Source organism: Cariama cristata, unplaced genomic scaffold (genome assembly GCF_000690535.1).
Source record: "Cariama cristata isolate BGI_N322 unplaced genomic scaffold, ASM69053v1 scaffold38058, whole genome shotgun sequence".
Classification (NCBI taxonomy): Eukaryota; Metazoa; Chordata; class Aves; order Cariamiformes; family Cariamidae; genus Cariama; species Cariama cristata.
In genome coordinates, this window is record NW_009631405.1 from 11275 (window position 1) to 37940 (window position 26666).

The 26666-nt window shown below is 45.3% G+C and overlaps 1 protein-coding gene across 1 annotated transcript in view; it reads left to right on the forward strand.

Moving 5' to 3' along the window:
- Window positions 1–2844: 2844 nt before the first annotated feature.
- Window positions 2845–26666, forward strand: part of LOC104166103 (pappalysin-1-like) — a gene marked incomplete at its 5' end in the record, with an annotated part of 53872 nt that continues 30050 nt past the window's right edge. Inside the window, 5 exons of the mRNA XM_009705931.1 lie at window positions 2845–2958; window positions 3367–3502; window positions 7090–7303; window positions 16856–17024; window positions 23908–24091. Of these exons, the coding sequence (XP_009704233.1) occupies window positions 2845–2958; window positions 3367–3502; window positions 7090–7303; window positions 16856–17024; window positions 23908–24091 (817 nt within the window). The remainder of the gene's footprint in view (window positions 2959–3366; window positions 3503–7089; window positions 7304–16855; window positions 17025–23907; window positions 24092–26666) is intronic.

The window sequence follows — 26666 nt, forward strand, 5'->3', positions numbered from 1 at the left end:
CTTCTTCCCTCCACAGCTGTCAGGTGCTTTAGCTGCTGTTTTGCATCACTGTAGCAAAACGGAGGATGTTAGGAAATAATTTATTTCTCATAAGCGTGAATTCCTATGAATTTGTAGCCGTGACGAGAGATGATGCTCTGTCTTCCAGGCCATTGGAACCTGTAGCTTAAAAGTGGCGGTACTGCAGTAGTAAGTGCTGCCGTCTTCTAGGGATGCCTTAAAAGCAGAGATGTGAAAGGCTCTCCCAGCAACTGGTTCTCAGACTTTGCAGTTGTGGTGTGACACTCAATAACTGGGTAGAATTGAAAAGGGGATGTATTTACCACGTGCGTTAGAGCCTATTGAGATGGTGCAGTCTGTAGGTGATAGGGACTGTTTATCCAATCAGGTTGTTATTGCAAAATCTTAAAGAACTTTTTTTGCCATTAGCTAAGTTTACTAGATAGCAACTAGTGTAGAAGAGGCTCTTGTAGCCACTCCTAGTGTCATGTCTGTTAGACTTTTCCCACGTTTCTCAATGATACTCTTCTCCTAAAAGAACTTTTTAGCCCAGTACCACTTTGAAACACTTGTCTGAGTAGCGGTGGATCAGCCTCAGCAGGAGGAAGCTTATCTAACCTGTTCCAACCAGACCAGTCTACCGAGTCTGCACATCTCAGCTGCACGTGTCTCAAACACAGGCTCTTTATGCAATGCTAAGATTTTTGCTAATATTCTCAGGCAGAAGCAGAAAGTGCTAGAGTTCACACAAGCACACAAATCAAACAAGGCATTTAAAAGTTATCAGAGATTTCCAGCCCACCTCAGCAGGGGTTTATTTTGGGTTTGATTCAAACTTTTGGTGAACGTCTGGGTGATTTCTTAATACAGGTTTTCACTCATCCATTAAGTGGCACTTAAAATGCACCAAACGTCAGTACTTTTGTTTCTTTCAACCACCTTTTTGGACCAATAGAGCAGGAGGAGATATAAGAATAAGAACAAAATCATATAAAAGTAATGAGACGTTTGTTCATGTCAAAGAGCTCTCTGACCATATAAATTGCAGCTGTGGGTAAGATAAATTCCCTAGCTGGAGAGGTATTAAAATAAAAACCATGCTCCCAACAAGAGACAGGCTGCTGAAAATGTAAGAAGGGAGAATTGCGAAATGGTACATGTCGAATTGCTGGCCTGGATTTCAAATGCCAAAGATAGTTTATGTAAAGCCTTGCTCTGCTGTAAAATGTAACACTATCCACTGGCTAGCCTCAATGAAGCTTGGTCCCAGTTGTTTCAAAAAATAAATAAACTAAAAATCTTCTTCCAGCCCATTAAAGCTGATTTATGTTTTGCCCATAGATTCCTCTGTGCTGGATCTTGAGGGACTCAGATTAGAGAGGTGATTACCTCACTTTTAGCCAATCTGGTTTCTCATTCCCAGGCATCCCAGGCTCTCTTTGCATTGCCCAGACGTTGTCTGCCAAGACCAAGAGGGCAGTTCCATGCAGAAATTACCGAGCGGGCACAGAGTTTTGAACAGTTAAAAACATCTCTGTTAATTCTCTTGTTTCACTTCAGGGTTTTCTTTTTGTTTAATAATCAGGGAAATTGCTTATGCGAACAGCTTTACTGACAGCACATCACCACCTGATTGCTCAGTTCAGGCTCTGGCCTTGGAAAGAAATCTAATACTGTCCCCAAGGGTACATAGCTCCAGTTAGCACCTAGCGCAGGTGGTCTGGGTGATCCATCTTAGGCTCTCCTGTGGCTAGCCCAAGTGCTGGAGATGGTTTGGCCTCTTGAGTTACATTCGTAGCTCCATTGCCATTATACTGTGTGAGCAGAAGGAATTCCCTCTATCCCCATAGCTTTGGTAATGACAGTCACTGAGTTCACCAAAGTGTTGTGAATCTTAACAGGTGCCCTTCAGATGCTCCAAGAGCCTCAGCTGGAAGCATCCTTCTAATCCAGCTGTAGCCTTTTGTATGGTGGGCATTTCCCGTCTCATGTTTGTTGGGGGAATGAAGGCTATGGTCATGCGTGTTTCTATTTTGAAGCAGCTTCAATGAGCATAGTGGTTTCAGGGTAAATCCTACCATTTATTGCAGCTTCATTTTCACATCTTAGATACTGATGGCACTGCAAGGCTCTCCGGTACTTAAATTCAGGCATTTGCTTCTTTATGCTTTTCATCTACGCCAGCACTTGGGATTCATCTACTTGTTCTTTACTGAAAAGAGCAGTTCGCTTATAATCCCACTGCTGCCTGCCAAGGGAAGTGCTGTCGGTGTAGGAAGAAGGTGATTCCACTTGCAGAAACTAGCTAACAAAACAAGAAACTAGTTTGCTTAAATTGGGTTGTAGAGACAGGCCTTCCCTGGCTTCACTTCCTTCCAACTTTACGTGGCCATCTGTAGCTTCCCTGGGGTTATAGTAACATGCAGGTTTAAACAGGACATTGCTTGAGTACTGTGGAGAGCATCTGCAGGCTGGCTGTGCTGTGAGTTGGTACGTTCAGAAGTGATCGTCACCTTGACTCCAGTGGGAAGAGACATGGTCCGTTTGGGTGGGAGCAAAGTTGTTCTGAATGCTGTCAAAGACGTCGTACCAAATTAAGAGGAAACTGTTGGCTGCCATCCAGCTGCTGTGAGTCTTTAGCTCCTTTTCATGTTTCAGTTTTTCTTATTGAGGTGGAAGACCTGGAAACTTAACTTTTGAATAATCTCATGGTATTTAGAAACATCATTATTATGTATTATTTTATTCTAGCAGTGCAGTTGGACTTTTTTCCCCACTTTAAACAGTCATAATCCTTCCTTACTGTCATCTACGTCTGTTTTGGTGTTTATTTTTTCTCCCTAGATGTGTCGAACTAAAGTGATTGACTTGAACGATGGGGTCTCTCAGTATGCCTGGTATCCCTGCACGGCCAACTTCCAGTACTCCCACATGACACAGACCATTTTCTGGCTGAAGGTAGGAAGTGCACATGTCATTCAGAAATCTCCTCTTTGCCTGCCTGTACGAAGTTTCTCCAACAGGCAAAATGTCATGGGACAGCCTTTCCTGGGCCAAGCTGCTCATTTCTTTGAAGTATGTTTAGTGCAAAATAGCAAAACAAAGCCTCTGAGCACTGTCTAGAGAGTCAGTGGTGAAGTCCCCTCCTGTGACAAGGCTGTTGAATTTCTGAGGGGTTACAGCCTCCAGCTGCAGGGCTGTTTCACTCAAGTTTATCTAGTTTGTGTAGGAGGGATTCGAAGAGAAGACTTCTATGTGACCTGGGTTGGGAACTGTTATTTTAAAAGCCCTGGACTGGCTCTTGGGATTTTTTAAAGCCCACTGCAGTTCTCCACCTCAGCCTTTGTGGGGCTTTTGTTTTCCCAGGCTTATTTTTCCCAGCCTATGGTAGCTGCGGCAGTCCTCGTTCACTTGGTCACGGATGGGACTTACTACCTGGATCAGAAGCAGGAGACCATCGGTGTGCAGCTGTTTGACACCAAAGAGCAAAGCCATGATCTTGGTAAGACTGTATTTTATTAAACTCCCTCTTTATTGGTTGCTTAATCTGTTGCTACCCCCATTCAAAAACTGACCAATACTCCTGCTCAGTTTTTCCAGGATCAGACAAAACCAAGTGTTTGCTTAATGCTCCAAGACCTGAGTTTCACTAGGTTTTATTGAAAATGGTGCATCATTTTATACAGACATTTCACCATACCTGTTCACTATGTGTTCAGAAGCAATTAGTTCCTCTTTAGTCATTAAAATAAGCACTATTTCAATGCTTCACACACAGCACCTCCCTGGAGAGACATTGACAGTGATACAGATGAACTGTTGGTAGCCGGGAGTGAGGGACCTACACGAGCTGCTGCAGCAAACACTTCTGCTTCACAAGGTGTAGCTGGATGGATCTCTAGTCCTGCTTGCAGGGAGGTTTCCCCAGCTATTTAATGGCCAAAATTTTTCATGCAAAGTATTTCAAGTTTGATGAAGGTCTAACACCAGGGCCCTTGCAGACTCCTTGCATGACCTCCTTGTCTCTGCCCTGGGCACAGGCCCTGAACCTGGGCGAATTGTGTCTGGTGAATTGATTCTGTCTGCATTTAACCTCCAGGACCAACGATCTCACCCTAGCTCCCAACTCCGTGTCAGAGTAGGACTTGCATAATCCCTTTCCAGCTCTCCCCTGCACTTTTTTCCACTGGGAAGAAAGCTGGCCGTGTCGCCCAGAGAGCAGTTTTTAAGGAAACATAACCCCTTTCCTCCAGCTTTCTGTTTTACCATAACTTTGCAATTTTGACACGCTGAAACTCAAATGAACTTCCTACTAGCAATGAGAAGGAGAAAGGACACGCAGAAGTGACAGGTGTTGGATGACTAGCCAGGGTAATATATAATTTGGTGGGGTATGGAGGAAAAGAAAGAAAATACGTGTGGTGTCTTTTGTCTGAGAACAAGCTGAAATTCATAGCAAGTTGTGCAGGTTAAGTCAGGATAGCTCCCGGTTTGCCAGAGCCCCTGGGTTAGTCTTATCCCCCTCCTTTCGCAAAACAGTGGCACAAAGCTCTTTGCCTCTCAGAAATAAATGGTGGAGGCACAAGCATGCCAACAAATACTTAATGCGACATTTTCTAGAGACAGACAGACGGATTGTGAGAGAAAGAGATCAAGAAAGAGGAGCAAAGAGGAAACTGAGGGTTAGGTTTTGAAATCCTCGATGAAGTTGCAACATGAGTTTGGCATAGCCCAGACTGATGCCTAGAGATCTTCCCAGCTGAAATGCTACCTTCATCATGGAAAAGCCCCTCTGACCTTTTCAGAAGAGGCTGGCCTGGAGCAGGGAGATGGGTAGGGAGGCTGCCCAGCAGTTCTCACTCAGGCAGAGCTCCCAATCACTGTCTCGTCTGAGTTCTGGGTGCGGCATTCGGTCCTTTTCCTGGATATTGTATTTGATGTGTTTGAATTAGCACCGTGGCAAGCCTGAAACTGGAACTGAGATGCAAACTTTGGCATGCACTGGGTGCAGGACTGACGGTGGACAGTCAGCCAGCCTTAAGCAGAAGTTAGTGGCAAACTAGAAGTCCATCCAAAAGGAAGGAGCAATAATTTAAAGCTTGATCAGTCCTCGGTGTGGACTGATCCCATGAGCACTCCCATAAGCAGAATGCAGTCTATTCGGAAGTGCAGTTTCCCACCTTAATCAGAGCAGTTTTTTTTTACTGTGTGGACTCTCAGAAAATAATGAGAAGCTTCTCCTGGGTCTCGGTAGGAGATGGAGAGGTTGGGATGCCAAAAACTTCAGTGCTGTCAGTTCAGAGCCATTGTGGACACTGGAGTTCAGCTGCTGGGTATTTTGCAAGAGCTGTTGAGCATTGAATAGGTGAAGACAGAGCTACAGAAACAGGAGCAGGCATGGCGGCAGCTCTAACACCCCTGCCATGGGCACCTGTACTGTCTGGAGTGGTTTTTTGCTAATGAAGGCAGGTCAGTTAAATGAACTTGACTTGTTCAGCCCCCGTTTACCTTGTCAGGGTCAGAAACCACCGGCAACTGCAGTAAAAGCAGGGTCTGTTTTGTTGTGGACACCACCTGAGTGCGAGGAATGAAATTGAAGTGAATAAACAACCCCATACCATAAGGTCTTTCTTGGCTTTCCATCAGAGAAGGCAGAAACTTCCAAGGAATTTGGGAACCCGGGATTTCGAGTATTAACTGCACCTGTTTGTAAGTGAGAAACGTGCACCGTTCCACAAGGAGCTGATATCAAAAGACCTGTGGGAGGCAAGTAGACAGGGAGGTTATTTCAGGGTCAGGTAAAGACCAAAATAAAAAAGAGGTTTGCTTTTTTATTTTATTTTTTTTATTACAGGAAGATATTTTTTTAAAGTAGAGGGTGGGAGATAGATGTTTAAAGAGAGTGGTCAGAAGTCTGTCTTAATTCACAGGAAATCACTTTCTAAGGAGAAAAATGAAAACTTTTTTATTCCTTCCCTTTTGAGTCAAGAAACCTGAGCTGGAAAAAAATAGTAATAATAGAAATCCCTGAGCCAGTTAAACATGCAAATAGAACTTACTTTATTTTCAAATTTGTAAGTGTATCAGGGTAGCCAAAGGGCCTGGGCCAAAGCCGTTGCTGGGGGAGCTCCAGTGAAGTGAATGGAGCTGGAGCCAAGCTGAGCCTCGGAGTGATGCCATGGAACCGCGGAGGCAGGGCTTTGCAGGCAGCCGTCAGGCCATGAATCTCAATTAATGAATTTTGAGGCCAGCTGACAGCTGTCTGTCCTTTGAGTTACCCCTGAGATGGATTTGGCCCATTGGAATTCAGATTGCCTCTACTTGAAGGTGGGAATTTCTTCCCAACTATCACCGAGAGCCTTCAGTGCTGAAGAAAAGGGATTAAGACATCTCCTTGTCACCTCTCTGGTGCTTCTGTCCACCTCGACCTCTTGAGACACTTTTAATTTCCTGAGATACAATTATTTTCTTCTCAAATGAGATCACCTGTAAAATCCTCAGTGGGTCCGTCACTCTCGTTTCTCTCTCCAGGACCATATTTGCCTTTTTTAGCAAAAAGCAAGACACCCTAAGGCTCAAAACCATCAAAATGGGCACATTTAGTATAGAGCGCATGCAAAAAAATTTTACACTGAGTGCTAATGACATGCACAGCAACAAACAAGCCACTGGTGCAGTGCCCTCAGTGCACAAAGCCACCCAGCCTGCCGGCACCATTTGATGCGCGGTATAAAGGCTCCAACTGTCCTCTCAGGCCGGTTTTACAATAGTGCGACTCTGCTTCCTCCGTGATGGTTGCTCCTGATTTAACAGAGCACAATAGAAACGTAGCTGTGGTCTAAAGAAACTGCTCTGAGAGCCTGCCGTGCTTGTGGAGAGAATGGCAGCCTTTCTTCAGCTGTCTGGAGGGATATACTTCTCTGCTAAGCTCTCCAGAGCGATTTGGGAAGCCCCTCCAGGCAGCTTACCATAACTTTTCAGCTCTATAGGACCGTTCCTATGGGTGAAATGCTTCTGAAGTGCCCACGGCTTTGCGAAGCGATTGTGTTAAGTCTGACCCTTCCTCTGATCTTGTCTCTCCTCTGGCAGGTGTCCACGTCCTGAGCTGCAGGAACAATCCCCTGATTATCCCCGTCATCCATGACCTCAGTCACCCTTTTTATCACACCCAGGCTGTCCTCATTAGCTTCAGCTCCCAGTTTGTGGCCATCTCCGGGGTGGCCCTGCGTTCCTTCCACAACTTCGACCCCATCACCATCAGCAGCTGCCAGCGAGGACAGACCTACAGCCCGGCGGAGCAGAGGTGAGCCTGTCAGCTTGCTTCCTTCTGCCTCGCCGCCTGCCGCCCCCCGCGCCGCCCGCCTGCGCCGGGGGTGAAGGGGAGGCAGGAGGGGCACAGCAGCTGAACCCTGCTGACCCTTTTGTGTCAATGGTAAAAAAACGGCAGTGTTCTCATTGATCAGGATGGATGGGACATTTAACCTGCATGGGATACTGTTAGTGAATTATTTCCTCTTCCTTTCTCCTCCCTCCTTTATCCCAAGCTTGGAATTGGGGCCAGTTAACTCTCCATACATTCCCCAGTACGGCATCGTTTTTGCCACTCACACACTGGCTTCAATCTACAGCTTTGTGCTGGTAAAGTGCTACAGGGACCTCCCACGGAAACGGTCGCGCTGAGACAAAGTGATGCTTGTGTCCCAGCGGGGCTGGATCCTGCAAGGTGCTCGTCCCTGTGTGGTGGGTGCTTGGCTACCAGCATTCCTGGTGCTTTTATGGCTGGGTAAGGGCCCTCAGTACCTCTCCAGATCTGGCTCACGTTCTGAAAAGCTCTGTGGGACCCCCCAGGATGAAAGGTTTATGGCTACCGTTTTATTCTTGTTGTTATTACAGACACATCAATAGATCACCACCAACCCCTCTCAGTCTCTGCTTTACAGCATCCCACAGAGATTGTGACCTTTCATGGCCTCTGGTGCGGCAGCTTCATGGATCCTTTCAGCGAGGCAGTGAAAAGAAGAGGGGAGAATTTAGCAGAACCCCTGAAAGAATAATTTTATTTTTTTTTCCTTTGTGAATTCAAAGTTGTGAGCAGTCGTCATACCATAGCGGCAGCAATAGTAAAACAAGTCGCATATTCCAGCAAACCTCTGCTCAGCCTCCTAAGCAAGCTGTCAGGTTTTTTGATAATGTTCTGGCTTGTTTTTCGGAGCTGCTTTTATTCCAGGAAAGGCGGGAGGGTGAGAAGGGGGAGAGGGAAGGGAAAATAAAATTTAAAAAAAAAGGAGTATATCTATAGCTAAATCAATCCAGTCAGTGTGTTCTGACCTAGATTCAAGGAGTCTGATCATTCTGTGCAATAGGTTGTATAAATTCAGAGGCCCAAAGACAGGAGGATCAAGTTTCAGATGAGAAGTCTAGTTGTGGAAGTTTGGCTAAATCCCAGTGCAGGAGCGGGAGAGAAAAAGAGCGAGAAAGACCCACTGGAAGGAGATGGTGAGAAGCAACAGGGAGCTCGAGAGGGCTGAGACACAGGACCGCATTCCTCCCTCTCAAGTTTTCAGTAGGAATTGAACCATTTGTTCACTTATGAAATTAGAAGTGCTCTGTGTTTAGAAAGTTATTTCCTTAATAAAAAATGCATTCCCCTTAGGCAAAGCTTCAGTGAGCCTCTGCAACCCAGCAAACTAACCTTTAGAAATCTCTTGAAGAAGAATCACCCGCCATTTGCCTCTTCTTTTTCTTCTGGATTTTTTTTTGATGTTGTTTTGTTTTCGTGATGCACTGAACAGCCCCTTGCTCTCAAAAACTTCCGTCAGAGCCTTCCTCGTTGAAAGTAACGTTTTAGGTCTTGCAGGTTACAACGCTGGATTGATCATAAAGTTTCCTGTGTCGGTCAAGGAACTAAAAACTCTCTGAAATAAAGCCCTGATCCAAAGCCAACTGAAATCAGTAGGATTTTTTCCATTGATGGCAGTGCTATAGTTGAAAAATCTCCAATTTGCCTTGTGATGGGACTGTTTTGAGTGACCGTATATGCTTTCTTCTGTACAAGAAACTCTAAGCAGTTCAGGTATCCAAGATGTAGAGAAAGTTGTGCATTAAGTTGTGCAACTGGGAAATGTATGACGCCTTTGCTGTCACCTGCCATCTTTTCCCTTTGTTATTTTATCCACTCCAGGGAGAACATAGAAAGAGGGATTTTTAAAATTTATTCTTAACCAGTTCAGAAGCTGGATGTCGGTTTTCAGCCTCCCGTGCTCCCCGTCTCCCCATCAGACTCCCTTTGAGTGCCAGTCCCACACTGCCCGTCCTCCCCATCTCTCCTTTCCCCACTGGTTGCATTTGCCTAATATGATTTTTAAAATACTTATTTAACTTTAAAAGGAACTTTCCTTCCTATGTGTAAGCATCAATTTTACCGCTTTCGTTTTCCTTAGGTCAACATGGATATTTTTGCCTGCTTTTTGGCTTCTCTCTACAAGAGATATTATTTCTCTCTCTTCAAGGAGAATTATTTTGGTTGGAGAGGATTTATAGCCAGATACAGACACTTCGAGGCAAGGGTGCAGATTTTAAATATGTGAGGGAAAAGAAATATATTGGCCCTTAAAAGTTAACACGGCTTTTATTTTGAGGGTGAATGGATCAGTCCCATGGGTTAGTGACAACTTAATAACTGAAAATAAAACATGCGCTCACTCTTCTTTCTTAAAATATGTATCACAGTTAATATTTTAGAAGAGAAAAAAGAGCTTAAATGCAAAAATGCCATTGAACTTTATAGGTAGTTGTCCTCAGTCATCGTTAGCTCTTTTGAAAATCCCTTCCATCTTTCTGAAGACATTTATAGAGCGTTTAAAAAAAAAACCTCTATGCTTTCCAGTTGTATTTTTCCAGTTGGTTTTTCTGCTGCAGCTGACCACAGGCTTTTTTTGTTTTCAGCAAAAGTTTGCCTCACTGCTGGAGATGTGCTGTAAAAACAACACGCTTTATTTTCATATTGCATCTTTAGACCAGATATAAAGGCCCGCTTAGTTCTTCTCTTGCGCTTTATAGCTCAAATTATTATACTTTTATTATTTCCTATTTAGCCTGGTGGAGTGGATGGTGAAATTGACTGTGCAGAAGCAGAGGAATAATTTCCCACCCTGCAGTCACTCGAGCAGCAGGAACGCCTGGTGCACTGGGACTACCTTTGACAGCTCTTCCTCAGAAATCAGGTTTTTGTCCCTTTCATCGTGTAGGAAACGTCAGCTGGAGGTCTCCCATCCCTGGCAAGGCAGTTCTTGTGGAGTGCTGCTTTCCCTCGGTGGCATTTCCCTGCCGTGTTCAGAAGAGCTGTCCCCTCATCCATCCCGCCTGGTGCCGTTTGCTCCTCCCCTGGAAACTGCAGGCGGGAGGTGTGAAAACCCAGGTAGACACCCCAATTCAGCTGTCAGAATTGTGGATTTCAGGAGTTTTCAGCTTTCTAATCCTCCATTAACTCCCTGTTTGTAATGAAGAAAAGCCTCCTCACCCCTGGAGTGGGGTCTGGCTGCCCACGGCTCTCCGGCGTGCATGCCCCACGTTGTGCATCTCCTTGTACTTTCTAGTTAGTGTAGCAAAAAGGTTTTCCTTTCCTTTGTTTGGTTAAATCTTGACACGAACTCACTGTTATGGCCGCAAAATTGCTTCTGCAGGAGAGATTTGGGGGTTACCTTCCTCTGTAAGTGTGCACCTCCGTAAGGGTGTTTGACAGCTGGGGGGGGACCGGTGCTGTAGACCAAGACCCACTGCTGGCCAACATGCCATCGCCTGCCCTCCCTGGCCTCCGTGGAGAGCTGGCCTCCGAGCTTCAGCCTTTGCTGCCCCAAACAAGCCCCAGGGAGATGTAGCCTACTCCAGCTCTTCTCTTTGTCTTGTTCTCTCCTGCTGTCAGCTTCCTCAACAAGAAATGATGAAGATAAATCTTCAGCAGCGGAAGAAAGGCAACCACCCTTTATAACTCCAGTTATTTTTTTCCCTTTTTATAAGGAAGGGGAAAAAAAGGGTTTCCTCATCTCTTTCTTTTTTGGTGATTTAATGCAGCTTTCTTTTTCCCAGTTTGGCTGCCTTTCTCCTGCCCTGTGTTCTGTCATTAAGCGCAATCTCTGTCAGCTTGCTTCTGGTAAAATTAATGAATTTCTCACAGAACTGTTAATCATAGAAGCTTTGGTCCGTGACATGTGTTATAATTCAATGGGTTTTTAACCTTCGCCCCATTTTGGTAATTGGCAAACAGCATCATTTGGCTTTTATTAAAGTGGAAGGCGATGCGTTTTCTTTGTTTGCCTGGACAGACTCTGGCAGGGAGACCTGCAGGGCTGCTAACGCCCAGGCACATGGTCCCCCTTCCAGGCTGGCAGGGCAAAGGGGCTTTGAGAGCTTTATCAGTTCAGTAGGGACCCTGCCGGGCCCAAATATCTCACACAACGGGGTGCAGGCGGGCTGAAGGCAGAGCCGTTCCCCAGGGAGAATGTTGCCCTGCCAGTGGTGAGGACGTACGGGCTCCTGCCTCTCCTGCCCCACAGCTTCCCTGAGGTTTGACCACGTATTCTCTGTAAATCTTTGGGTTTATCCACATTTCTGACCCTATCAGTTTGAATTAAGGTTTTGCTGTAATTGCCATCAGACAGGCCCAATGGTACTGCGATGAGATTGCTGAAGGGACCATAGGTGATGAGATTGCTGAAGGCACCATAGGTGATGCTACTCTTTGGGTCACTCTCATGGACCGGATTTGAAGACAAACACCTAAAAAGGAAGGACTTGATCCTTCTTCCAGTGGCACAATCAGCACAGGTTCACTGCTCCCCATCCAGCCCCAAGGGTTCGAGTAAATGTTCTTTGAGATTTTGTGTTAGTAAAAGGAGATCAATGTGTTTTAGCTGAAGACTGAAGAAGATAAATTCATTGCCACCTTTGCAGTTCATACTTTTTTTATTTTTACAACAAGGAATGTGGCTAGCGGCCTTTGCTTTCCAAAATGCTGCGTATATGTTTGGATTAGAGAGAGAGAACCTGCTCTTGCCTTTAGAGGAATCTCTACAGAGGAGAAGACAAACCCATTGTAAGGATAAATCTGTTAGAAAAACCCTCAGAAGGCTACACGTGTGTGAGTTGTATGTATGGTGGCGTGGAACAAAACCAAAGTATGCTTCAGATCTGCAGCCCAGGCTGGCCCGGACTGTGGAAAAGGAAGTTTTTCCTGTGTACAATAGATAATGGTGTGGCTCTTCTCGTAACAAGGGTATACCATGAGCTTTTGTGCTCACCTACGCGTATATATGTGTGTCAGAGCTATCACAAAGGAAACAATAATTAGGGCACTATGTTAAGATGAGTTCTTGGAAGAGTGCTTGACCCCAGGGTTAGGAAAAGAAAGTTTGGCTGCTGTGAGCTTTTCGAAAGAGGAAATCCTGGATTGTTTTTATGTGAGGAAAGAAGAGTTCCACTTAATTGTTATAATTCTCTGTAAACATGTTAAAATACAAATGTTTCTAGGATTGTGTCACTAAGACCCCAATTTAGCAAAGCCGTTAGCTATTTGCTTATATCCCCCTGTAGTCAAATCTATCAGTAGGACTTAACCGGGCTTTTGAAGTTAAGCACATATTTAAGTGCCTTGCTGAATTAGGGCCAATATTGGCACAGAGAAATAAAGATTTAGAGGCTAATGACTGAGCTCATTTAGATTAGGGATGGGCAGAATGGATGTGAATAAAGTAAGAACTGGCTCAGAACTTCAGCCTACATGTGAAGCTAACTCAGTTCAGGGCTTTTTACATCATTGAAACCGTCTCCCTTGACCTGTGTTTTTGACACGCTGCAGGAAATGGAACGTGTGCCAGAAATCCACTGCTCCTTGCACGCACCTTGGTGTGCAAATGTTGCTTTAGGAAGTCACACGCTACCAGGGCAAGAATAGGAACAGGTGAATCCTGAGGTGAACCTAGTGAAATAAACTCTGTCAGGGAATATCCGGGCACCGACACTTGTTCGTTATATATATATCAGTAAATCATTAGAGTGGTGTCCTGGTTTGGCTGAAACGGGACCATTTCTCCTTGGTTCCTTGCATAGCTTTCGTGCAGACCAGCTCATACTGTGGCAAGCAACTCCCAAGTGCGTTTGGAGAGTTAGGATAGACCAGGAATGATTTGAAATAAGCCGTTTTGATGAAGTCATCCAATTTTGATTGCAAGAAAATGGCATAAGCTGTCCTGTGCCAGGAATCAACATGAGTTAAAGTAGAAGTGATTTCATTCTCAAATACTCATGTTGTTTCTTTCCCGAGGAATGCATAGTTTCTGAAGCATGTGATGATTAACCACTGTTAAAGGGTAGTACCAATGCAAGAGCTTCTGTAACCCACAATTCAGCAATATGGATGTGTTGGGTTCTTTGTCTAAACTTCCTACTTGGAGATACTAATTTCTCCTTCTTAATTCTACATTTGCAGAACGCAATTCAGGATTGTGACTTCAAAATTCATTGGGATTTATGGCTGACAGTAGCTGATACCAAATTGGAACCAGTAGCTAGAGAACCAGAAATATTTAAATTGGAAACATTTGGTGGCAGTGGTTGTTTTTTTACAAAAAGTGAATGGTTGTATTGTTTGTCACTGAAGTCATTCATATAGAGTTACAGACAGAGTGAGCTGCCCAGATGATCTGCTAACCAAGGCATAATCTGGAGCCCAGAGGGGGTGGCTAAAAATGTTGCCTGGCCATTTAAGAAGACCACAAGGGGACTTGTAAACAGAAAGAAGAACATCACAATAAGTGTTTCTTAATGCCTTTGTCTGTGGTGTTTCAGTTCTGTAGGACTTTTAAGCCCGGGCATGCTCATCTGGTGTCCTGATGTGAACTCAAGAAACCAGATTCTTCTTCTCCTTTACATTGATGGAAATGAAAAGCCATGCCGCTGGCTGCGGTGACGTTGCTCCAGATTTCCCTTTGTGCAAATTGCAAAGGTTTTCTTAGGCTCATCCTTCCCTCTGAAGCCATTCAAGGCTGAATTCAGTGCTATATCCATGTGTAGTGCATTGATTCACATAAGTATTAAATTAAATAGGTCTACTATTATTTTATTTTTCCAACTTTAGTGCAAAAAGGTTTTCAGATTTTGTGGGAGTTTTGCAATGGGCAGTCAAAGTTCACAATATGTGCTTCTGAGAATGGCTTGGCAATTGTGCTCGCTTTTTTCCTCAATGAGTCAACTTCCTCGTCACTGGAGCCCTGGCACGGGAGGAGCTCGCATTGCAGCCTCACTATCTGAAAAGCAGAGGGGCAAAGTGACAGTTGGCCTTCATGGATACGTGTAACTGGGTTCAACAAGACGTCCTTCATCATGGTGCTTAGGAACATAGTTTAGTGGTGGACTTGGCCATGCTAGGTTTACGGTTAGACTCGATGATCTTAAAGGTCCTTTCCAACCTAAACCATTCTATGATTCTATAATTTACGCTCTCACTGAACATCCATGTTCAGATATTCTTGCTAATGTTAATTGGTGACTTACTCAGCTAGCAGTGCCGTGAAGTCAATAGTAAGGTGTTACTCTGCTAGGGGAGCCTCAGTGCGTGAGACTGCTCGAGGGCTGCTGCCGAAACAGGGTGAAGTCTGTGGTTCACACTCCTGGGTAATTCATGTTGGGCATTTACAAGACAATTGCACATGGCTGTGCTTCTCACCTCATTTCTCTGCAGGAGAAGACCATCTGGGCACTAGGATATACTGTCCACTTGTTCTTCCACTATCTCATCCACAGTCTTATTGATCGGTGCAAAGAGAAATCAATGGCAGTTTAAATTTGTATGTCAGGCTGGAAGACATGCGTGAAACCCTTGGTATGGGGGGGGGATCCTACTGAAGGCAGGATCACTCTGTGTAGGTCAGCTCTGGCAGAGGATCATCCGTTCTGCAGAAGTAATGAGCATCACAGTTGTAGTGCTGACAGACAGAGTGCTGTTTGTTGCATACAAGGGTATTGAGTTGGCCAACACAGAGGTGGGATTCTCCTTCCTCAGTCCTGTCAGCAGCAATACTTTGTGCACAATGAGGAAATAAGATCTTTCTGAATGTAGAAATTGTTTATGGCTCATCGCACTCCAGGGAAGGGCCGCCGCTGAACAAGCAACCTTACATTACAAGCAGCGGGCACTTCCCATATAGCACTAGTCTGGGACAGAGAAATGAGTTGTGGAGGTACATAATACTGTCGTTTAACCTGATCTAGAGCTCAGTAGAGACATCTGCAGATGTGCTTCTCTATCAGTAACATGGAGATAACAATACCAGCCCAGGTGTCTCACAGGGGTGTCATGAAAATTAATTAGATGAGGTCTGCACAATGCTTCGAACACTGCAAAACACCACGTACATGCGAAGTCCTGTGCCTGCTAAGGTGGATGGGGTTTTGATGGCTGTTAACCCTTTTTCTAGGAGACGGGAATAGCTTGCTTGTAATCCGTTTCAAAAGATGTGTATTGATGCATTGCTTTCCCTTCTTTCTATAACTTTCTGTGTTTCAGGTTCTTCCCTACCCACATAGATAGTGAAATAAGTCAAGGTTTTCCCTCCTCAGAATTAATTTCACTGTATTTAATTTAAATTAATCTTAATTTTCAGCAGAGGCATATCACCTTGTAGGAATCCTTAACCCCAGAAATTTTGTCTCTAATCAAGCAAAACGTCTTTGCACATAGAATCGTAGAATAGTTTGGGTTGGAAGGGACCTTTAAAGGTCATCTAGTCCAGTCCCCCCCTGCAATGAGCAGGGACATCTTCAATTCGATTGGGTTGCTCAGAGCCCCGTCCGGCCTGACCTTGAATGTGTCCAGGGATGGGGCATCTACCACCTCTCTGAGCAACCTCTGCCAGTGCCTCACCACCCTCATCGTAAAAAATTTCTTCCTTATATCTAGTCTGAATCTACCCTCATGCTTTAGGACTCCCGGCATTTTCATTGCCCTTTAGCTGGGGGACTGCCCCATACTCAGGTTTGAATATGTGCTATAATGTTTGATTCAGGTCATCAGAGATGGTGAAAGATTTTGTGTCAACTAGACATCTCTGTGTATACAAAAATAAAACAAAACCCTCTTTTTACAGGTTGTGCTAAATGTTACGATAATTTACTGCAGGGAGAGCAGACAGTTTCCATGCGGGGAAACATTTTATGGATGGCAGGACAGCAACCGGAGAGATCTGAAATGACAGCATGCTGCTGAGCTTGATAAGAGCTTATCAACACAGCTATACAGCTGATGTTTGGTGTTCCTTGTGAAGTGGAATGAAATGAATGTGTTGATGTCAATCGAGTTTCTCAAAGATAAGAGTGTCTATCACAGAAATCCCTCCTCACGGGTAAAGGCATGCACACTTATCACTAGCAATATCGGGCACTCCTGAATTCAGCAGAGATTTCAAATTGGATGGGGCATAAGGACTGCTCTTGGAGGAAGAGTGCTCTCGTGGGACGGATGGATGGATGGATGGATGGGTGTTGGTACAGAAGTAGGAAGGCCACAGTGGGTTGAATATTGCAGAACAGAAAGTAATTCTGCAGAATTGGCAGGTTCTTCCCTTTTGCCACAAGACCTGTAATTTGCTTTTGTTGTCATCACCGTTACCACTGTCACTGTCCTTTGGAAGACATAACTAGAGGATGTGCTCGTTGGAGAGGAGTCCTTTGCCGAGTCGGGTTCAGTATGCAGTCTGCGTACCTGCTGCCTGACAAGTGATGAGTTTGTCAGTCAGACACACTTGCTCTTGTGGAATGAAATAAATGAGTTGAACAAAAATACCACTTCTTGTCTCCCACCTAGCTGCGTCCACTACTCCTGTGAAGCCACTGACTGCCAAAAGCTGGAGATCGAGAACGCGCTGCTGAACTGCACCGGTGGCGGGTGGTACGACGGTGCCCAGTGCAACGTGAGCTGCAAGGCAGGCTACATTCTGCAAGTCCAGCGAGACGACGATCTCGGCAAGAGTCAGGTCTGTTCTGCTGGTTTTGTGTGACCCACAAGACAGGGATGAGCAAACAGATGTGGAGAAATTGAGAAATAACCCAGCCTAAACCCCCCCCAAAAAACAGCCTAAAACCAGCCTTGGGACAAGGCATTATCCAAATACTTCTCATCAGAATAGGAGCTATCTGACTCTGTAGGAAGAGGTACTGACAGTGAGCAAAGCTCAGATGTTCCCCAAATTTAGAAATTCTCAGCCCAAAAGGTTTGTGTTCAGGCTTTCTTTGATCTCACTGGCTCTATTCGGCCAAACAGTGTTTCTTGGGTTGGTTTTTTAGGGGTGGGGTGTTTGGTTTTTTGCACAACCAGTTTCTGGGCAAAATATCTCATTTTTCTTCCTTGGGTTGAGGCTGACAATGTCTTAACTCCTTTGGAGTGTTTCAGTGCAGCTGCTCCCAACCACACCCTGATACTGCAGAAATGCATGGTATCGAGGGGTGGAAAAAGCCCCCAAACCTCTTTCTTCCAAGCAGAGCACCTAAAACCTACCCCAGTGGGCCAGGGAGTGCTCCTCATCATCTCTAGGCCATGCATTAATAATCCAATCCTACAAAAGCAGCATGTCTTGATACACTGAGTGGGGCATTGAGGAAAACTAGCCCTTTCTTTAAACATTAAAAAAAATGCAGGTCCTTCATGCGAGGGGAGGTGGATGACGTGTATGTGCAACCTGGCCCAGCCTCAGTGTGCTGCTGGGAGCAGTGCGCATGGGATATGGGGGTGCAGGGCAGACACCCCAGTTTGCGCTCTCATCGCTAACGCTGCCAGATCCCACGAGTGTGACGTGAGGCTGGTTTCCCCCATCGGCACCTTCTTGTGCGTCGTCGGGGCAGCACACACATCTGGGGCTGGGGAGGGCTGGGGGCAGGCGGCCGCGCTCAGCAGCCTGTCTGTACTTGTGAAATACTGTGTTCTTCATAAGCTCGCAGAGGGGGGAGACGGAGTGGAGGGGAATGAGTCAGCCCTTTCAACTCAATTACAAAACAAATACAGGACCCCGCGAGCTGGGCCTCTTCCATCCTAATTGGCATCAGCACCAGAACCCCAGCTCCAGCTGAGCAGTTTTACAGAACAGAAAACAAGTTCTCAAACGAGCCTGGATGGCTGAACCAGGAAATAGTTGGAAGGGATCTGTACATTGAACACACAGGAATCCCAAACCAAATAAAACAGCCTAAACATGTTTCACCAGTGCTGTGTTATTTAAATGCAAGAAGTACCTTCTGGGGAGGCTCAGCCAACTGTATATGGTTTTGCTCTGAGAAGTTTGGTTTCAGAACCTTGATCAGACTCATATGACAGGAGTGGAGGATTTTAGCACCCCTAGCTAACGTGATTCACTGTCTATTACAACATGCTTCCTCTCACCCTGGTCTACTATTGCGCTTCATCGTCTTTTTTTCCACTGATAAAAACCCTGAGGCCAGTGGCTTTGTTTTGCTCGGTGCTGTGCATTCACTGTTCAAATCAGGGAAGGAGTGGAGCATCTTAAAGATATCCATGTTCAGCTAAGTACATTAAACACGTGCTTTAAAAGTTTATTCATGTGCTTTGTAGATCTATTGAAAAGGAAGGGAGAGTTTGTTTCAGTATCGTCTTGTTTTATTTCTTTGTGTCAGGTGCTTCAAGCCAGAACTTGTGGAACATGTAGGCAAGAAATTAATTATCTGAGAAAGTCCGGGATCCATGGTTTGGATTCCTCGTATTGTGTTATATTGAATTGCATTGTGTTCCTTCCACAATTGCTTCCCAGCTTCAGTTCCTCTTCTCATCACAAGCACTTGGAGATGAGATAGGGCCTGTGGGCTGTTATCTGTGGTCGGGGGAACTTTCTGCCGTGATTGAGGAACCTTGCACGAAGCTGTTGATTCTTTCACTGTTGTCATTTAGTTGGATATTTTGCCTGTTTGACTGATTTGAGGTTCTAGAGCTATTTTTTTTCTCAGTGGCAGGGGCCGCATGAGGAAGAGGAGGAAGGAAGGTAGCTTTGCACATGCTGATGTTTCACACTTGTGGGTGGGCAGGAGGCTGAGGTGAGGTGCAATGTCTCAAAGAGCAGACTGAACAGCGGTGGCCCATGACCACTGCCTGCTGATGAAGATGAGTGACAGACCAGTGAAAACACCCTGTTTAGCATCTGAACTACATTTGTCTTCCGTATTTCACTGGAAGGCAGAAAAAAAGGGTGAACAGAGAATTAAAAGCAAAATTTTCAAAAGCACCTCAGAGATGTAGGGGCACAAGTCACATTTCAAATCAATCTGTTACATCTAAGGGGTCTTTGAAAATCTTCTTAAAAGTTTCTGCACTTTCTGGCCTCTGTGTCTTCTGAAGCCACCATTTTAATCAGTCTTAGGGCAAAAAAATCATTCATCTCTGCTCTCTGAGAAGCTCCCATTCCCAAATTCTGTTAAAACTCCATAAAATCACCAAACCCTAAAAACCATCAGCACTATGTGCAGTAGAAACTGTTTGCTGTTTGAAAATAAAAAAGAGCTGAGCTGTTTACAGGCTCACGGGCGCTCTCTCATCCTCATTTAGGGACTTCAGCGACAACAACAAAAAAGGGTTTGCATAGTGATGGAGCAAAAGCCTTCATGTATCTTTCTCACAAAGAAGATCTCAGGATGTTTTCATTTCCCCCCAATTTCTTCCCACCCCCCTGACAACTCCATTCCTCTTTCTTCTGTTCTCCCCCTTTCCCCCCTTTGTCTTTCATTGCTTTCCTCCCCCTTGTCCTTCACTGAAAACCCTGCTCATTCAGTTACTTGTTGTCATCTCTCCTTGAAGCTACCACCACTGCTGCTCTGGTCAAGAGGTGTTATTTAAAACCCAGCAGCTCCCTAATGTTGTGCAAAGGCATCATCAATCATGCCAGGAAAAGAAAGCGCGGCTCATGTGGGTTCAATTAGAGGCACAGTAGTGGGCAGAAGTGGAAGAATACTTAGAGGGGAGGGCACAGCTGTTCATTTTTAAGGAGAGGAAACTTCACATGTGAAGCATCGCTTGAAGAAGGAGCCGGCTAGGATCTTGGGCAGCAGGAAGGAGACATGAATTCTCCCAGGCTGTTAAAAGTCCCAAGAAACAAATCTTTCTGGCACCAGATTTGTTTAAGTTTGCATCCTCTTCACTGTGCTGCACACAGTATCTTTGAAGGCCCTTTTTTCCCCCCGCCCCCCCCTCTTTTCTCCTTCTCACCCACCCTCCCTCCTTGCGTAAGCCTGTTTTGGAAGGCAGGACATGAAGGGAAACGGTTGCTGTGATGCCAGTCAAAGCAGCACAAAGTGCCCAAAGTGACAGCTAATAAACCAGATGAGAAAGCCAAGTGCTTCGTATGGACTGCTGTGAGCTGGGTGACCTTGTCAGATCAGACAGGCGAAACAGGCACGTGCCTGCTCAGGCTTCGGGTGGGAGATCTGCAAAGGCAGATGCAGATGCTGCCACTGGGACCCAATGCCGGATCTGAAGGCGGCACAGCTCAGGCCGAGTCGGTTGGAAATACCCCCGAGGTGCGGCGTGGTGCTGGGGAGAGACGGGCTCCTGCTCAGCAGCCTGGGGTCCTGCCCCTGGGCACGGCAACGGTCCCACCTTCAGGTGGGACATGGCAAGAGGGAGAAGCTGAAAGCTGGTGGGTGCCATCTGCAATGATTTCTGTGGTAAGGTTGTCCTCTGTGCTTTCAATCAAAGCCACTCGTCTTTGTCTCTGTTGCGGGGAATGTTCTCTGTTATATTCTGCTGCAGAAATGCATGTGCCGCTATTGCTTAAAGTGATGACATGATAGACGTGCTCTGAAATGTGCCATTATTATGTCTGACCTTGAAAACCTCAGCTTCCATCATAAAAAGTGTGGAACAAATTACTGGAAAAAGCTGAGAAGCCAGGGTCCTACCCACATGGGCACAGCTTCTCTGTGTGGGAATGGCCTTACCAGTGTGCCAGGAAGAGGAAAAGCCGTATGGGTCTGGAAGGAGGTGACTCTTCCAGATTTGGTTAGTGTTTTTGTTGGGAAAGTACCATGGGGAAAAACCCCGAGATGAAAACGTGGAGACACTCTTTTTTTTTCTTTTTTTTTCACATCAAGATCTCGAACAGGGGAAGAAATAAAGCACAGTGGGAGTATAACTCTAATGAGGGATCCCTTCCAAGCAGGCGTGACCCCCGGCACTTTGCATTTCCAGCAGGCTGTTGTGTCATAGAATCACAGAATCATTATGGTTGGAAGAGACCTCAAAGATCATCAAGTCCAACCGTATACCCAATGCCACCATGCCCGCTAAACCCACTAAACCATGCCTCGAAGCGCCACATCTAAACGTTTTTTGAACACCTCCAGGGATGGTGACTCCACCACCTCCCTGGGGAGCCCGTTCCAATGCCTAATGACTCTTACAGTGAAGAAGTTCTTCCTAATATCCAGCCTGAACCTCCCCTGGCACAAGTTGAGACCGTTTCCTCTTGTCCTGTCGTCCTGCAAATGACAAAGACCATGGCTGCAGCTGAAATGCTCTCACAAGTGTTAGCTTGGGCAAAACGTTCTTGCCCATTTTCTGTAAGGTGCAACTGTCATCCACAGGTATTGCTTGTGTTTAAATTTCTGTGTTATATTCTGGATTCTGAATTTGTACTGTTTATTTGGTGTTCTGCAGAGGTACACCTGATGTGCAACTCTGTCGTTAGAAAAACTCCCTTGTGCACCATACTGTGTCTCAGCAGCCAGTATCAGCTAGTAGGACCAATCATTTATTCCTAAGTTAGATCACACCAACACTAATAACTGAATTCTTGGAGTTATATCTCCTATCACTCATAGAGCTTCCCTGTGCTCAGTGTGGATCTAGCATCCAGCAAGACACAGTGCAAGACCCATGTCTTTTCCATAATGTTTGGATAGCCCCTGACATCCATACCTTGTTTTTATGTTTTAACCTCCTGCTGTCGAGGTGCCCAGCAGCCACGGTGCTGGAGTGTTATTTGATGATAGCATCTGCTAAGGGAAGTGGAGGCTTCGCTGAATGCTGGAGCAGCCCAGCCTGGAGTGTAAATGTGCTGGTGATGCTGCTGTGTGTGTGCGTTACGAAGACGTGGAAATATGCCGTGTCATCCCTTCTCCTGTGGCCATCACACCGCAGCTTCCTGGAAGCACAGGCATCTGCAGGTCACCAGCTGTCTACAAAATATATATGCTTTTTGATGGTGCAGATATTCTGATAAGCAGCAAAGGCAGAATTAATAGCCACTGGGGAGCAAAATGATTGGGAGTGAGAACACAGAGTGTCACTTCACCTGAGCGCTCCGAGAATCCCAGAATGTGCTGCTCTACATTTGTAGAAAAGACATTTTTTTCCATCAACAGTGCTCCCTGTTTAAATAAACTCCACCGTCTAGAAAAGGGGTTTTGTGCCCACTTGGGAAGTGTCCAGTTTCTCAGCTCTGGGACTGCTTTTTCCATTCTGAATGCAACCATATATCAAAGGGAGACAGGTCTGAACTTCTGTTGAAACCATTAGGGTGTTTTTGCAAAAAGGGAATCCAGGTCCCTTTGATGTGTGCTAGAAAAATTCCCCTTCCTTTTATAAACCCAGATCAATGGTCAGCAGTGCAAATCTCCTGTGAGCGTACCAGCCCTGAATAAAATATTCCCTGGAGGCAGAGAAATGCTGCTATACGGCTTGGTCAGATTCCTCGCCCGTATCTTCCCCTTCTCATGTTTGAGTTTCTCACATTTCTTTTTCTTCTATCCCTCTCTTTATTCTCGTATGAAGGGAAGAGTCCTACTTTCAGATTCTCCACTTCTAGTTTTTAATAATTTTCCCTTTTTAATTAGTAAGCGGATATGTTGTTTATTCTGTTGTCTTTGCCAACATCTGTTTGTCCTTAGGTCACCCAGTAAATGGTTCATCTTAGTTTTGGATGGGTGGCTCCTTTACCTCCCCCCTTTTTTTTCCCTCTCGCTCGGACTTCAGGGTTTCATCTGCTGCATCGTTTGGATTATTCCTCAAATCCATGGAAGTGTAGCTTCTGTGTAGCGATGACAACAGAGTGACATTAGGAAAGTCAGAGCTCAGGCACTGACTCTGTATTCGACCTCTCAAGTGCCAGGTGAACATATGGGCAGGATGCTCTTGGGTCTGTCCGTTGTGAACTCCTCCAGGAAAAAGTCTGTCTCTCAGCCGTGCATGTCCCCAGTGCCAGGGCAGCAGGGCCCCGGTTGCATTTGGAGCCGCGGGGCACTCTGATAGTAGAAGCCTAACAGCAGCTGTCAGTGTCTGAAGACAATGTTGACATGGCCCAGGCCACCTCTCTTGGTACCCCAGTCCCAGGGTGACTGAAACCTCTTGGAAGAGCCTCGGATGGGAGTCCCAAATGGGTTCATGTCAGCTTGGCTTTTACTTCAAACCCAAGAGTGAGTCGGACTGCTCAAGAAGTACATGGGGATCCCCTTGGAGTGGCTAGGTCACTGCAAAGATGCCGGGGATCGGGGATAGCTGTCAGCTCCAAACAGCTCAGACTTGTATCCTCCTTTCTGGCCACAGGGCAGAGCAGCAGCCTTCCCGGCTTGTCTCAGGAGGTGATGCAGACAAGAGTTCAGATTATTTGTAGTGCTCCACTCTTTATATGGAAGCACTTTGGTGTCTCACCCCAGAGGTGACAGAAATACAACTTGGTTCTCTGACACTGTTTCTCGTGGGACCTTGACGTTTTTAGAAGCTGCTGTCCAAATGATGATGGTAGTGATCAGACCCAGTTTTGCTTAACTTGCGAGCTAAAATAGTATCTCTTCTTAGACTTGAAATGGTTTTGATCTCTCCCTTGCTGGCTGTAGTGGCTGTAGGCATGTGTCTTTTTCTAGATGGAGTCCAGCATCACCATGACTTGCATGGATGGGAAGTGGAACAAGCAGGTGACCTGCGAGCCCGTGGACTGCGGTGTCCCAGACCAGTACCACGTCTACCCAGCCACCTTCGACTGCAGCGAGGGGACCACCTTTGGCAAGAAATGCTCCTTCACTTGCCGACCTCCTGCTCTTCTGAAAGGTATCAGAGGGTGTCTGTGCAGTGACCTGGGGATAGCTGCACAGCTAACACAGACTGTTCCTAGCAATATATGTTACTGTTGCTGTTGTTTTAGAATTATTCATGATATTTTAAGTATGAAGAATTATGAGACTCTATGGGAAGGTTTATTTATGTTAGAACTTAAGTTCCTTTGCATCTCTCTATTACCTTCCTTTGATGTTTCCTTGATCACAGCTGGCCAGGCAATAATGACAGTGAATATTGCTTCCATACAACCAAAACATGGAAAAGTCATGGGGATAAATCGAATTGAACTATCTCATCTTCTTTCCTATGCCTTCTCTATTTTCTGTATCTGTCTCTCTTCTATGCCTCCTCCATGTCTTTGGAAAGGCAGGAAAAGACTGAAGAGTCCCATGTCCCAGTGGCACAGTCCCCCATCACTGTTTTTCCTAATCCACCCATCCCCTCTCTCCTTTTCCACACTCATCTTTCTCTATTTCTGACCTTTATCTCCTCTTCTTCTTTGGGACTTTATAATTATTTTTTTCTTAAAAATAACACACTCTGCTGCCTTCTTTCCTTTTTTTCTCCCATCTTCTTCCCTGATGCTTTTCTGCTAGCATCCCCATCATCTTCTCAGCACCATCAACTCTTCTGCTCACTGGCACTTTACCCTTTTTGATCTGGTTCTCAGGAAACAAGAGAAGATATCATTGTTAATTTGAAGGAACATTACAGCCAAATTTACTTGTCATTGCAATGGGGTAGTCTTAACTGCTGTTGTCAACTCGGGTACAAATGCTGTATAAGCTTTTTCTTGTACATGTTGTATCGCCTTTTCTGCTAGGATTCATTGCAAACCCCAGAAGAGGCATGGGAAGTATTCTTCATTTCAGTGAAAGGATATGTTGATTTCTTCATATATAACCAAATTGCTTAATTCTTTTAGCTCCAACTTAGGCAGCCAGCACACAGTGAAAGTTAAGACTACTCAAAGGGAAGATTTTTATCAAAGAATTCCCTTTTTCTCTTCATTACACTCAGAGGGTCATCTTCAACAAGAGGTGTTTTTTCATTGAAAATGCCTGGAATTTGTTTGAGGGGGCAGTGAAAAGGATGATATTCATCAGGGTCAACAAGAGCTTCAGCTGATGACTCTGGTGAGGGTAGCTGGAGGGATGACAACCAACCCACAGGTCAGAGGGTGCAGCTGAGGTGTGTGGCATCACTTCACTTTTGACCAGAAAATCTGTGAGCTGTGAGATAAAGGCACCATTTGGTGTACAGCCATCAGTGATGACTAATAGATGTTGCCACTAAGCTTCTGGAGAATGGCGTTCGAATGACTCATGCCTAATTCAATCACTGACGTCATGACAGCCACTGTTGGTAATGTCACAGCTTATCACTTTGCAGTGGCAAGTATGATATCACCACGGCTGGTCTGCAGAGCTGCTGCATGAGTCAGAGCAGGGGAGCATGCTGGTGCTCTAGAAAAGAACTCCCTTCTGCACAAAATACCTCTGCAATCATCTGCAGTTGGGGAGGGGAGAGAGAAAGCCAGGGCTGATTTAAGGCAGCTTCTCTTATCTTTGTGGGTAGGGCAGGAGGGCTCCTCCACATACCTTCCTGAGCCCTCCAGAGCCTTTTGTTTTCTTCTTCTTTGAATTCCAGCCTCATGCCCCGGCTCTCTTCCTTCCCTCTCAGAGAGATGGCATTGCTCTGGGGTTAGCAGTTTGTCAGTATTATTTTGGATAACTCCGAAGTTGGCTTGCTGTTGAAAATACGCCTTGTGGGTTGAGAAGAGTTCCTGCAGCAATGCTCAGGGATTTCAATAGAGTATTGGGGATTTTTGAAGGGTTAGTTGCTCATAGCTGTGCTTTGTTTCTTAGGAAAAGCTTATTCCTTTTCAACATACAGTACAAAATAACAAAGAATGTAAAATACACTGAGACTGGGCTACTTTTAGCTTAACCTTCTGAAGTCAAGTAGGTCATAGCAGAGGCAAATAGATCTATTGTACCTTTTACCTTTGAGGTGCTGGCCAAGAAAGCTTCCTAAGGAAAATGAGTCTCTAATGAGTATTATGAATCGTATTTATCACAGTAGTCCCCAAGGACTGAGAGTCTCCAGCTGAGAATGGCTCCTCATTGTGTTGGAGTAGTGACTCTAATACTAACAGATGCTGCTCCAAAAGGCTCAAAATTGAAATAAAAAGGACAGATTCAGGGAAGAGACATAACACAGAAGCAGAATGAAGAACGTAATGGCACCAAACCCTCTGTTAATGCCGTGACTTTGGAGAGGAGGGGGTTGATGTATGAAGCAAGCTTCCTTTCAGAGTAGAACAAAATAAGGAAGAGAAATACAAAAGATTACAAAGGCAGTGTGGTTTCCCCTATGCTATAGCATTTCCTGAAATAAGCACTGTCTGCCTGTCGTCTGAAAACAGAGTCCTTAATGATTTAATGCCATCATCTAGAAAGAGAAAATGCATAGGACATATACAGTTGAATTTGTCAAACCAACTGAGGTGGCTTTTGATATATTATGGGTGTAACGACATTTTGAAAAGAAATAATCCTGCTGA